The sequence below is a fragment of the Mobula hypostoma genome, chromosome 9 (assembly GCF_963921235.1).
Source record: "Mobula hypostoma chromosome 9, sMobHyp1.1, whole genome shotgun sequence".
NCBI classification, from domain to species: domain Eukaryota; kingdom Metazoa; phylum Chordata; class Chondrichthyes; order Myliobatiformes; family Myliobatidae; genus Mobula; species Mobula hypostoma.
This window is the reverse complement of record NC_086105.1, coordinates 120,832,240-120,846,979: the sequence shown is the minus strand read 5'-3', so window position 1 is coordinate 120,846,979 and position 14,740 is coordinate 120,832,240. Positions and strand designations below refer to the sequence as shown.

The 14,740-nt window shown below is 40.8% G+C and overlaps 1 protein-coding gene across 1 annotated transcript; it reads right to left on the bottom strand.

Moving 5' to 3' along the window:
- Positions 1 to 7,369: 7,369 nt before the first annotated feature.
- On the bottom strand, positions 7,370 to 14,740 carry LOC134352274 (pentraxin-4). The gene is made up of 3 exons (XM_063059564.1): positions 14,473 to 14,740; positions 13,565 to 14,147; positions 7,370 to 8,010 (listed from the first exon to the last, which is right to left on the bottom strand). Exons 1-3 carry the CDS (start codon positions 14,617 to 14,619, stop codon positions 7,370 to 7,372), a joined length of 1,371 nt encoding a protein of 456 aa, XP_062915634.1. The 5' UTR covers positions 14,620 to 14,740.

The window sequence follows — 14,740 nt, the reverse complement described above, 5'->3', positions numbered from 1 at the left end:
CTGCTCCAGGTCACATGATCCCGCTACGGCGAGTCTAAGGGTTCGAGGCGTTCCGACCGGCGCTATTTACCCAACACAGTGACATATTGAACGTTCATTATTCACCTGGGATACTGTACCATACTGACTGAAAATCGAGACAGTGGAGATGTTGATAATCTGAAATAAAAGCACCCCAGCTGTACAGTATCGTTTGCATGAGGAGATCTTTCTTGGGAGTGTGGGCTGTGAGGAAGGTGCAGAGGGCTCAGGGATGTAGATTTGAAATATAAAGGTAAAATTACTGGAAACATTTAGTAATCCAGACAGCAGCTGAGAAAAGAGAATTGGCTAATGATGACGAAATGCCGGGGTCTCTAGAAGTCACATTTCTTGAAATACGAGTTCGACCATTCAGGACAGTGATGAAAACAAATTCGAAGCGTCTCGGCCCGAAACGTCGACTGCACCTCTTCCTAGAGATGCTGTCTGGCCTGCTGCGTTCACCAGCAACTTTGATGTGTATTGCTCTTCACTTAAAGGGCGGTCAGATTCGGAATTTTCTGCCCAAGAGAACAGTGGTGGTCAGTTGCTAAATGTATTTAAGATATATTCATATATTTATAGATATTACGCGAATCAAGAGATGTGGGTTGGTGCTGGCCGTTGGAACCAAGGTGAATGATGATGGAGCAGGCACAATGAACTGGATGATCTTTATTCAACATTTATCGAGAGAGAAAATAGAGGGAATAATTTGACAGTCAAAATTATCTGAAATGTTAATTTTACTTCTGTTCTTTAGTTCTCATTTCATAAGTGCTCTCAGCTATTTTATTTTATAAAATAGTTAGGTATGTGAAATGTTACTTTTTGTGTGTGTCCGTAGATGGGCCCTGACCTGTTGAGTATTTCTATTATTTTCCGTTGGAAAGAAATATAGTTAACTTTTAAGTTCAATGTCCATTCCTTCAAAAAACGATTTGATGACAGGCTATGGACCTGAACTTTCTTTCTTGCTTTACAGATACCACCTGACCTGCTGTGCGCTTTCAGAGATTTTCTCTTGCTTCAGAACAGCTCGTTTATAATTTAAGAAACAGGGGCTGTGAGCTCAAAAAAAAACTTTATTTGAGAAAGTTAGTAAGCTGCATTACGGTCGCAGGAGTTCTGTTTTGAAAATCGGTGAAGGCATCTAAAGATCAGGAAGTATTGATGGGAGAAGTCTCGGTAGAATGTTATGCTATTGTATTTTAAACAGTACTTTAAGCTATTTCACATCTACTTTCATTCTGGAGAATCTCCCTCTGTAATCTCCACTTTTAAAATTCAAATGTAAGTTTTATTCCACAGTTAAAACAATACTTATTAACTATTAATGCCCTAATTTGCAGATTTTGTATCTGAAGATATCAGGATGTCATACATTAAAAACAAGAGACATACTTAAATCATTAACCAAGAGTTTGTTTTGTACTGTGCATTGGAAAGCATAATTATATTGTATACCTTAAGATCCCGCAAAGAAGAATGAGATTAATAACCAGTTAATACTAGTTATATTGGCTAAGAAATAAATATTGTATAAGAAATCATGGGAATTAAATGCATTTGATTTCCCACCAGACCTTGCACATTCATTAATCCTGTTCATGCTGTCATTGGCTTCATCTACAACCTAAAACTCTACTCATTTCAAATATTAAGTCTTCTGTTTAAAACACCCCACAAGCTACATGAAAGCTTCATCTAAAGACATTCACCTATATATTCCTTTAAGATCTTCTCCCTCAATTCCCTGAAATCTTGTCTGACTTTGAAATGCTGAGAGGTGCTTTTCATTTAAGAGTTGATTGTTTTGCTTCATAATTGTGAAAGTGCACAAGCAGCCTTCAGGAGTTTAAGTTCAAACAACAGGAATTCTGCAGATGCTGGAAATTCAAGCAACACACATCAAAGTTGCTGGTGAACGCAGCAGGCCAGGCAGCATCTATAGGAAGAGGCGCAGTCAACGTTTCAGGCCGAGACCCTTCGTCAGGACTAACTGAAGGAAGAGTGAGTAAGGGATTTGAAAGCTGGAGGGGGAGGGGGAGATGCAAAATGATAGGAGAAGACAGGAGGGGGAGGGATGGAGCCGAGAGCTGGACAGGTGATAGGCAAAAGGGGATACGAGAGGATCATGGGACAGGAGGTCCGGGAAGAAAGACAGGGGGGGGTGACCCAGAGGATGGGCAAGAGGTATATTCAGAGGGACAGAGGGAAAAAAAGGAGAGTGAGAGAAAGAATGTGTGCATAAAAATGAGTAACAGCTGGGGTACAAGGGGGAGGTGGGGGCCTAGCGGAAGTTAGAGAAGTCAATGTTCATGCCATCAGGTTGGAGGCTACCCAGACGGAATATAAGGTGTTGTTCCTCCAACCTGAGTGTGGCTTCATCTTTACAGTAGATGAGGCCGTGGATAGACATGTCAGAATGGGAATGGGATGTGGAATTAAAATGTGTGGCCACTGGGAGATCCTGCTTTCTCTGGCGGACAGAGCGTAGATGTTCAGCAAAGCGGTCTCCCAGTCTGCGTCGGGTCTCACCAATATATAAAAGGCCACATTGGGAGCACCGGACGCAGTATATCACCCCAGTCGACTCACAGGTGAAGTGATGCCTCACCTGGAAGGACTGTTTGGGGCCCTGAATGGTGGTAAGGGAGGAAGTGTAAGGGCATGTGTAGCACTTGTTCCGCTTACACGGATAAGTGCCAGGAGGGAGATCAGTGGGGAGGGATGGGGGGGACGAATGGACAAGGGAGTTGTGTAGGGAGCGATCCCTGCAGAATGCAGAGGGGGGGGGAGGGAAAGATGTGCTTAGTGGTGGGATCCCGTTGGAGGTGGCGGAAGTTACGGAGAATAATATGTTGGACCCGGAGGCTGGTGGGGTGGTAGGTGAGGACCAGGGGAACCCTATTCCTAGTGGGGTGGTGGGAGGATGGAGTGAGAGCAGATGTACGTGAAATGGGGGAGATGCGTTTAAGAGCAGAGTTGATAGTGGAGGAAGGGAAGCCCCTTTCTTTAAAAAATGAAGACATCTCCCTCGTCCTAGAATGAAAAGCCTCATCCTGAGAGCAGATGCGGCAGAGTGGAGGAATTGCGAGAAGGGGATGGCGTTTTTGCAAGAGACAGGGTGAGAAGAGGAATAGTCCAGATAGCTGTGAGAGTCAGTAGGCTTATAGTAGACATCAGTGGATAAGCTGTCTCCAGAGACAGAGACAGAAAGATCTAGAAAGGGGAGGGAGGTGTCGGAAATGGACCAGGTAAACTTGAGGGCAGGGTGAAAGTTGGAGGCAAAGTTAATAAAGTCAACGAGTTCTGCATGCGTGCAGGAAGCAGCGCCAATGCAGTCGTCGATGTAGCGAAGGAAAAGTGGGGGACAGATACCAGAATAGGCACGGAACATAGATTGTTCCACAAACCCAACAAAAAGGCAGGCATAGCTAGGACCCATACGGGTGCCCATAGCTACACCTTTAGTTTGGAGGAAATGGGAGGAGCAAAAGGAGAAATTATTAAGAGTAAGGACTAATTCCGCTAGACGGAGCAGAGTGGTGGTAGAGGGGAACTGATTAGGTCTGGAATCCAAAAAGAAGCGTAGAGCTTTGAGACCTTCCTGATGGGGGATGGAAGTATATAGGGACTGGACATCCAAGGTGAAAATAAAGCGGTGGGGGCCAGGGAACTTAAAATCATCGAAAAGTTTAAGAGCGTGAGAAGTGTCACGAACATAGGTCGGAAGGGATTGAACAAGGGGTGATAAAACAGTGTCGAGGTATGCAGAAACGAGTTCGGTGGGGCAGGAGCAAGCTGAGACAATAGGTCGGCCAGGACAGGCAGGTTTCTGGATCTTGGGTAGGAGGTAGAAACGGGAAGTGCGGGGTGTGGGAACTATAAGGTTGGTAGCAGTGGATGGGAGATCCCCTGAGCGGATAAAGTCGGTGATGGTGTGGGAGACAATGGCCTGGTGCTCCTTAGTGGGGTCACGATCGAGGGGTAAATAAGAGGAGGTATCCGCGAGTTGTCGCTGTGCCTCGGCAAGGTAGAGGTCAGTACGCCAGACTACAACAGCACCCCCTTTATCAGCGGGTTTAATAATAAGGTTAGGATTAGTGCGGAGGGAGTGGAGAGCAGAGCGTTCCGAAGGAGTGAGGTTGGAATGGGGACAAGGTGCGGTGAAGTCGAGACGGTTGATGTCCCGTCGGCAGTTGGCAATAAAGAGATCCAGAGCAGGCAGAAGACCAGAGCGGGGTGTCCATGAAGAAGAGGAGGGTTGAAGACGGGAGAAGGGGTCATCGGTGGGGGTGGAAGAGTCCTTGCCGAAGAAGTAGGCTCGGAGACGGAGACGGCGGAAGAAAAGTTCTGCATCGTGGCGAACACGGAACTCGCTGAGGTGTGGGCGAAGGGGGACAAACGTGAGGCCCTTACTGAGAACAGAGCGTTCTGCCTCCGACAGTTGAAGGTCGGAGGGGATGGTAAAGACCCGGCACGGATGAGAGCTGGGATCAGAGGGGGGAGGGGGGAGGCTGGGGGTGTCAATGGAGAGGGGAGGGTTGGGGTGAGAGGAAGATGGAGCCTCTGAGGGCCCAGGAGCTGACGGTGGGATCTGAGGAAGACGGGGCTGCGGAGTGGTGGTGGGGGAAGGGGAGACGGGAGTCACAACAGCAGCACATAAAGGAGTTTAAGTTGTTCTTTTCTACATAACAGAATTCTGCCGTGGTCAGATAAAGTCTTGGGACAGTCGGGTTCCTTGCTTAACTTCTTGTTTACAAATAATACAATTCCATCTTTAAATTCAAATATAATTACAGAACAATTCAAAACTTCCCCAATTCGTTCTTACTCTCAGGAGGAGATTTGCTAAAACCCACAAGTGTAAATGCTAGTGCACCTCTTTCGGTATATTACATATTGTAACCTATACTTTGCATCAGGATTTGGCTGACAATACCATTCTAGTTCACAATGGACTTTACTGAATTAAACATCAGTCTGCAATATTGATACACACTCTTAAAGAATATGATTTTTAACAGCTGGTACAGATATTAGTATCCCTGCATTAGTAAGAGGATTTATTGTTACTTAAGATTCCATCCATTGTTATGTCGCAGGAGTAATTCAGCATGTCAGCTTCCTTCTTCTCCATTTTGTCTCTGAGACTTCACTTTTGTAACTCTCACACTTCATTACTTTAGATGCTGGTGAATCCTCATGTCAATCACCCACCTTTCCATTACCCAGTTTCTATCCGGACGTGGCAAACAACATGACAGGGCAGTATTCTACCAAGACAGTACCCTTTATATGTCATATTTCAAAGAAATGAACTGACCTTGTTCTGAATTTAGTACAATTAAATAAACTATGAAACATGTATATTATTAATTAATATAAAGATTACATATCTGTACATGTTCTGGTTTATTTTAGTTAACATTATCATTCAATTCCATTATAATTTTTGTCAAAATACCTTTATTTATTTCTTTAATTTAGGAGCACATCACCTGACAAAATTAATATGTTTCTGATCAATTCTACAGTTGTTTTGGGTCTATAAAAAGGGTGTATGAGGGGGTGGTCCAGTGACCAGCTGTTCCTTCTGCTCTTTCAAAGCTCCAGGAGTCTGGATTCCAACCTGATCTCAGGTGCTGTCAGTATAGAGCAACAAACAACATGCTGAAATAGCTCAGTGGGAGAAAAGGAATTGTTAGCGTTTTGGCTGGAAACCCAGGGTTGTTGCTCCAGATTCCAGCATCTGCAGTCTCTTGTGTGCCTAGTTGTCAGTGCAAAATGTGCATGTTCTCCCTGTGACTGCATGGTTTCCTCAGCCATCTCAAGTGTATGGTAATTGGCTACTGAAAATAACCCCTGGTGGATGTTTTTAGTAAAATCAACCAAAGGGCATTTGATGGGAATATGTGAGTGAGAATACTTTGAAGGAGTGTAGAGGAAGAAGACTAAGGGAAATGAGACTGATGGGACTGCTCCCCTGGGAAATGGTTCTGATCTTCCTTCCATATTAATAGATAAAATTATCCCAGAGATAGTGCCTCCTATGATTCACTAATAGTGGAAAATTGATTTATGCAAATCCATCAACTGCTGCAGCATTTTTGACTGCCATTATAATCTCAATTCTTTATTTCAGGAAAATAGTAACAAGTGCTATGATGTTCAATATATTCATCAAACATAACCTCTCATGAATTTTGAATTAGTTTTCAGTTTATGCAAAGTAAATGCTCAACAACATTTTTATTGATCTAATTATTGTTATGATACAGGGACCAAGTTCATGTACCATAATATACTTTCAAAAATTATACTTGGTAACTTCCACTGAAGCTTCCTGATATTCCCAGTTTATTTAACTCAAGACTATCCATGTACACAGAACTCTCAATCTTTTATGAGTGGATAGATCACAAACATATCCCCTATCCAAGTCTACAATTTTCTGGGATAATTTTCCAATTAACAGAATGTGCTCCTTAAGCTAATAATTAATCTAGTAGCCCTCATCTGACCTGTTCAATAGCTTTGATAAGACCCAAAAATGGAAACATTCTTATCGATATAACCAGTTCAAAACAACTATAGGAAACAGATTCAACATATAACTTTATTTTAAATTGTTGTATCTGTGTATACTAGCATTATATTTTATTTCCAGTGGCCTAGTGATAATGATCATAACTGAATTGTGGACTATTACTCAGTTGCCTTAAATGGACAACCAAAAGTTGATCATTGTAATTGACTATAGTGCTTTGAGTATTAAGAAAATGCAATTCAGGTAGCAGCCGTTTTATATCAAATCAGTTTATGAGTAAAATATATTACAAAAATACAATGCATGGGTATAATTCATGTGCCATTTCATAAGGAGCCACCATACGAAACTTTATAATAATAAAGCACTGAAATACACAACAAAGTTTAATTATCAGTTTTCAAATTAGTATGACATGATTAAATTTATAAATTATGAGTATTGTACAAAAAATAGATTCTGCAAGACTATCTTAGGCATTAAAATTGCAGTATCCTCATAATTGGTCTTTTAAATATTTCTATATTATATTTTGTAAAGATCATTACAAATATGTTGAACTTATTTTAATGAATGTCACACGAGGGTTTTCTTTATTGTACTTGTTTATAGTCCTACTATAATCACAAAGTTAGACAAATAATACTGTTTGATATCTGAAGTTATTAATTTTAAGCTGTAAATCAGTTTGCTGGGGGATTAAATAACTCAATTAAATTTCCATATGGTAAACTTTGCCTATGACCACAAAGCATGTATATTGTTAATGAATCCCTATCCAATACATTGGTTTTAATAACAATCATCTAGGCATGTACAATTAAAATGCTGAATAGCACCACTGAGAGTGGAAATATCATTGAAAGTTAAAACTCTGCCTCCAGGTAATGCCTTTCCTGTAGTAATGCCCGAGATTTCCCCAGGAGACAAAGCACGGTTCCAAATTGTAAATCCAGCCAAACTTCCCACAAAGGACTCAGTATTATCAAATCCCCCTCCCATTTTATCCTGTTCCTGACCTATTATAAGTATTCCACCAGCTGGAATCTCATATCCTTTTTGAAATTTGGATCCAGCTGCTATCAGACGTCTGTCTATATAGTACCAGTATCTACCCTCAAAGGAAGACCATATAATGCAGACATGATGCCAGCGGCCATCTAAGAGTGGAATCACAGGAAGTTCCCTGAATGCTGGATCTCCAATTACGAAATGAATAGTGCTTTGTTTGCTTGTATTTCTGCCGTGCAGTACCAATTTGTTGTCATTATCTTCTGTGGCATAGGATAATATGGTTCCCAAGTAATTTGAATTGGTGCTGATCCAAGAGCAGATAGTCATTTCAAAGAGCCCAGTTGAAAAGCCTCTGCTGAAAGTTGCATAATTTTCAATGGAAGAATTGGGAAAATGCATCATTGATTTCACATTACAGACTGTAATACAAGAAAACAATAAATAATAAATATGCATAGTATGAATAACAAAAGGGCAATCTGTTCAATATTTATGCAATTGCTACTTGATCCCTATTTTACAAACTAACTTTTGATACTTTGGCACCAAACATGCTTGAATGGTTAGAGTCTTACATACGATTCTAACATATGTTAAGTTGTAACTATTTACATCATGTAGTAATGCATTTTTGTGTATACATTGATTTTAAGGGGTAGTTTGTTGCATTCCATAAACAAATTTAAGAGTGTTTGATAGAAATTTCAACACTGTAAGATTTTGAGAAGCTGAATTGTGAAGGATTTTTTTTTATCTGTTTGTGGATCTTTCAGAAATTGCATAGCCCTTGGATTATCAGGAAAAATCAGAGGAAAAGTTTTCATAGAAGGAATTGTTCTAATATGGATTATTTCACCTCAAGACTTATGAAACAGAGATTGTTGTACAATGTATTCCATTTGAACCCATTTGTAGACCATTGACAATTTTAAGTTTTATTTTGGCTTTCCATTATTTGAACAGTTTGACTGAAATTCTTAGAAATTACAAATAAAGCTTTGCAAATTATGGTGGATCTTATGGATAATATACAATTCTACTTCCAAGAGAGATTTTATAATATATATTCTCATTTATCTCTTATATGCTTAAACTTGATGCTAAATAAGTTCAGAGGACAAACAATATTACAGTGATCATAACTGAACCAATTCCCCATGAGCAATTCATATTAGCACAGGATTGAATGTTTGTCTCATGTTGAGCTTAATATTATAATTACAGCACTGCACATAATATCAATCAGAATGTATTATTGGTTGAGATAGAGTTGTTAAATTGAAGCCCAAATTCTGGTTTACACCTGTCTTAACCTTGCACATCTGTACACATATTCAGCGACAGAAGAGAGCATGTACAACTGCTACTTAGAGGAAGTATTTAAAAATCAACAGATAATTGTGTGTCAAGTGCTGAAGGTCGTTGCTCTCATTTCAAGTGTTGTTTTCAAGCACCTGATTATTTTGTCCCAATCATATTGCACAATTGGAGTGCAGCATTACTTGGAAAATTAACTGAGGGCATGCAGAGTAGGACAAGCTACTGGAAATAGGAATCCTCAGTAATGGGGCAAATTCAACCAATATGTTCAAAGAACAGTTTTCCGAAATGAAATTCATGGAGAAACAAACTCTGAGACTTATGCACCTCAGCAGGAATATCTCCAATATAATATTCCCCCAGGATCAATAAAGTATGACTATGACTACTATAGTCAAGTGCAAGTTTGACCTCAGAAGAAAGCATGGATTGCTTAATCAATGCCAAGACTTTGAATCTTCTCTCAAATGTCTTCCCTTCTAGACCTGGCTAATATCTCATAGTTAATCTTTACTACTGCAAAACCTTGCCAAAGTTCTGTTTCAAGAGCAAAAGGTGAAGTTAAAGGCATCTTTGCAATATTTGGATTTCTCCATGGTGCTGAGTGTCATTGACTGTATCAGTTCTGATTTATTAACACACATGTCAATTTGTATGTACCACAAACAGAATGGTTTATAGCCCTTCACTGTTCTTCTGGTGTATGCCCATATAAAGCGCCTGAGGGAATGCGTATAGCTGTATAGTTGGTGTGCAAAGCAAGGCCAAGTGTGCTTGCACACGTCAGAATCAGAAGCAGGTTTAATATCACTGGCATGTGTCATGAAATTAGTTATATATACGGTTATATTACATGAATAGTGCAAAAAGGGAAAAAAATAGTGAGGTGGTGGTCATGGGTTCAATTTCCATTCAGAAATCTGATGGCAGAGAGGAAGAAGCTGTTCCTGAATCATTGAGTATGTGTCTTTAGGCTCCTGTACTTCCTCTCTGATGGTAGCAATGAGAAGGGGGCATGTCCTGGGTGATGGGGGGGGGGGTCCTTAATAATGAAGACTGCCTTTTTGAGGCATCGCTCCTTGAAAATGTCCTGGATGCTGTGAAGGCAAGAGCCCATGATGGGGCTGACTGAGTTTCACAACTTTCTACAGCTTATTTTGATCCTGTGCAGTGCCTCCCCCCATGCCAGTCAGAGATGTAGCCATATAGAAAGCTCTCCACAGTACATCTGTAGAAATTTGTGAGTGTCTTCTGTGACATACCAGATCTCCTCAAACTCCTAATGAAATATAGCCACTGTCATGTCTTCTTTGCAACGGCATCAATATGTTGTGCCCAAGCAGATCCTCAGAGATGCTGACACACAGGAACTTGAAATTGCTTACCCTTTCCACTACTGATCCCTCAATGAAGACTGGTGTGTGTGCCCTCACCTTAACATTTCTGAAGTCCACAACTAATTCTTTGGACTTACTGACATTGAGTTCAAAGATGATGCTGCAACACCACTCAACCAACTGATCTACCTTGCTCTTGTACACCTTATCATCACCATCTGAATTTCTGCCAACAATAGTTGTGTCATTAGCAAATTTATAGATGGCATTTGAGCTGTGCCTAGCCACACAATCATGAGGGTAGTGAGAGTAGAACAGTGGGTTAAGCACATATCCTTGAGGTGCATCAGTGTTGATTATCAGCGAGGTGGAAATGTCATTTCTGATCCACACAGACTGCGGGTTTTCCATTGAAGAAGTTGAGGATCCAGTTGTGGAGTGAAGTACAGAGGCCCAGGTTTTGGAATTTTTTGATCAGAACTGTAGGAATGTTTGTGTTAAATGCTGAGCTGTAGTCAATGAACAGCAGCCTGACATAAATATTAGCAATGTCCAGGTGGTCCAAAGCCACATGAAGAGCCAATGAAATCACATGAACTATAGACCTATTGTGGCGATAGGAAAATTGCAGTGGGGCCAGGTCACAAGTCACTGAGAATCAACTCACAGGTCCAGTAAGAATTAGAAAGGCAAATGGTATACAGCCCTTCATGATGAGAGGATTTGAATGCAGTGCAAAGAAAGCTTACTGTAATTGTATTTCACCTTCATGAGGCCACACTTGGAGAATTGTGTGTGTTTTTTATCTACTTTCATGAGAAAGGATGTACTTGCTAGGGAAGGACTGCAGTGATTTGAGAGGTTGGTGATGAAACATATCAGCTCCTGATTGAGAGATGTCTTGGATCTGCTCCAATTTGCCTACTGGAGAAACAGCTCCACAGCAGATGCCATCTCATTGGCTCGTCACTCAATTCCTGAACACCTGGTTCAAGAGATGAAAAAGTTTGTTGCACGCAGAGAGTTGAGTGGAATAGCACTCTATTCTCTGGAGTTTAGAAGAACAAAAACTCTCACTGAAGTTCCAAAATTCTAACAAGGCTTCACAAGCTGGATGTAGTGAAGGTCCTTCCTCTGGCAGCAATGTCTACAACCAAGGCTCAGAGACTAAGAATAAAGGAAGTGTCAGTACTTCCAATTGAACTCTTTTTGTGTGCTTCCCCCTAGCTGTCAGTCTGTGGTTTTGTATTGCCATGTGCTCCTGTCCCCTCTCCTGCTCTACTCCAGCCCCTGTATTACTGAATACTCCGTCTCTCATCTGCTTCTCATTATTACCTGTATTGCTGCCACCTGTGTCTCCTTGTGCTTCACCTATCATCTGCCCCTCTGTTTATTGCTCAGTGTATTTCAGTCCTGTGTTTTCACCTGTTTGTTGCCAGATTGTGCCAGTGAATTTTCCTGAGCCTTTCCAGCATTTATATCTGTACTCTGTCTGTCTGTCCGAATATTGACTCTGCCTGATTCCCAATTCTGGTTTTTCGATTTTTTTTTGGATGTTTTGATCTCTGCTTGAACTTTGACACCTCGGGATTTGTTACTCAATTAATATCACTGTGTGCACAGTACTGCGTCTGCGATTGGATCCCTGCCCCAGCATCCTGACAGGAAGGCTGTTTAGGATTGAGTTGAGAAGAAATTTCTCCGTTTTGAAGTAGGTGATCTTCAGAATTCTCTACCCAAGAAGGCTGTGGAGGCTCAGTCAATGAGTTCATTCATAAAAGATAATAAGAGATTTGAGAATAGTACAGGAAAATAACAGACAGATTAGCCATGACCTTGATGGAAGGTGGAATAGACTCAAGGGACTAGATTATTTCTTCTTCTTGAAAATCAGATCCAGGAAAAGGCGGCTTCTGAGCAACAAATACCTTCCATTGATGAAACGCCTCTTGACTCAATTCATGCAGATGTATGCAGCACCGTAAATCTTACCTTCTTAAAATGAGATGCCATGTAAAAGAGTTACCTCGATATCAATTTCCCTAAAGCTGACAAAATCTTATTGATCACTAGCAAATGTAATTTCGTTCTATCCTTTTCTGTGGAGTAATTTCCCAGTGCAAACAACTTTTCCTCATAACTCAGCCCTCAAATTTCCAGAATTACTCTTTATAACTATATTTGTTTTTACCCCTTGAAATAATTCTGCATTTTCCCTGTATACAGAAAACAAACTCTACAATGTACAGCCTACTTGCGTGTGACGTCAAAGTGATCAACACTAATTCCGAATGACAAGTCACATACTTGACTATCCAATCATCATTTCGTTTCCTCACCTGAGGATGCTGAACATACAATTTGAATCGCCTGTACACGAAGATCCACACATTTCTTTCCTGGGTATAAACGCTGGACTGGTGAAAGTGTTTATGCATTTTACTAAATAAGTTTTTGATTTTTCACTACGAACCACGTAAACCTCATCTTCTCATTATCCACCGATCAAAAATAATTTTATTTATTTACTTATTTAGAGATACAGAGCGGAACAGGTCCTTCCGCGCCATCACAGGACACTTTACAATGACCAATTAACCTACCAACCTGTATGTCTTTGGACTGTGAGAGGAAACCGTGTTTAATTACATTTGTATTCCGTTGCATTTACAGAATGTTACACTTCATGTAAGTAACTTAGCAGCAACTGTACTCTGAGTTATTTCTGACCTTTCATCATTCTGCCTGCTTGGATTCTTGAACACACTACTATTCTGAGGTTAGGTGGTGTAGGCGAGGGTGTCCGCGCCGTATACTGTATTAATTATAGTGAAACATCTAAATCGTTCCAGTGCTGTATAAATAGAATACAGAATGTAATATCCACAAAGAAAGTATCTCCTCAACCGCTGCCTTGATTAAATCAAATTGTTTTTATAAAACATACAGTAATGTTATTGATGTGTTATTTTCGATTTTTTAAAAATTCTGATTTAAGTATTAGCTATCTATCACATCTCAATGCAGAAGTCAAATCCCATTCGCTTTAACGGGATAAGAGTTGCAGTCGAATGATTAACTTGGTTTTGTTTTTTTACTTTGCTTTGGAACTGGAGGGAGGTTGGGTTAAATTATTGCAGCGGACAATCATTCAATTACATGTTAAGGGAAATTCCGTGATGATTTACATAAACAAAGGGGAATCTGAAATTATTATAATTTGGGAAGAATGATGCTTGGTTGTTTCGTATTAAATCTTTAAATAGCCGTATAAACATAGAACCTGCGCTAGATTGCTGCGAGAATTTTGACATACTTGACCCTTCTTTTCTGGGCATTCGCTGCTTGCCCCTGGGCGACTGGTTAAAGGACTTGGCATGGTGGACTCGCGGCTCTGACAAGTCGACGGAACTGGGTTTGGCCAAGAGCGCGTCATTCTGCAAAGCACTCTTCATCTGTTCCTGAAACCTTGCTATCTTAATATGTTGCCCCTTAACAACTTCTTGAATGCTCTCTATTTCCTTTTGCAGTTTCTTCTTGCCCGCAGCCAAAGAATTGATTTCATTCCTCTGATGTTTTACTTCGGCTGTCAGGTTAGACGTGATCTCGCTCTGTACTTTCTTGTCTTTTAAGATTTGCTTGCTTCGCTCATTGAGGACTTTCTCCAAGGTTGACATTTTCAGGTCAATCTTCCTGGTTTCCTTTTGTAGTTTTTTGATCCATGATTTCAAGCTCCTGATGTCGTTTTCTGTAACCGTTTGGAAGCCCTGCATCATTGCCGAGATATTATTGTATTGCTCTGTCAGCAATTGAAGGCGAACGTCCAGGTTAGAAGACGCATTGAAGTTCTCAGAAATTATTTGCAAACGTGTCAAGCTAATTTCTTGAAATCGGCGGAACTGTGGGAATAATGTGGGGGAGAATACGCATTACAACAAGAAATAGCAGCAGATGAAGTTTATGGGATATATTCGCTTGGACTACCCTGGCAGAGACCCCAGAAGCTCCCAGTTTAACACTGTAAATTCGTTTCAGGACATTCGATCATAGAAAATTGTTCCAATTCGCGTTTAAATTCTAAATATCTACCGGGGATAATCGGAATGACCGCGCTTCTCACCCTGCTGTGTACAGCGACCCGACCGACCAATTGCTCTGGCCCCACTTAGAGGAACATACTCTCCAAAACAAAGTTACTCAGCTCCGAAGTCTGTTGGGACCTACCTGCTCTTCCAGACGCCGAAAGCGTTCGAAAAACGGTTTCCTCTGTTTTACACCCTCAGTGTATTGTGAGCATGTCATACGTAGGTTACAACAGATCCACATCAGGAAAATCCAAATAAGCTTTTTGCTGAAACCCATGTTTAACATTAGGATTCCTCTGTCACCCCCGTCAGTGCAGACCGATAACAAACCCGGGAGATGGCTCGCTATGGCAAGCAATCTTGCTTTATATAAGGCATGTCTATCTTTGAAATGAATTACGTTTTCA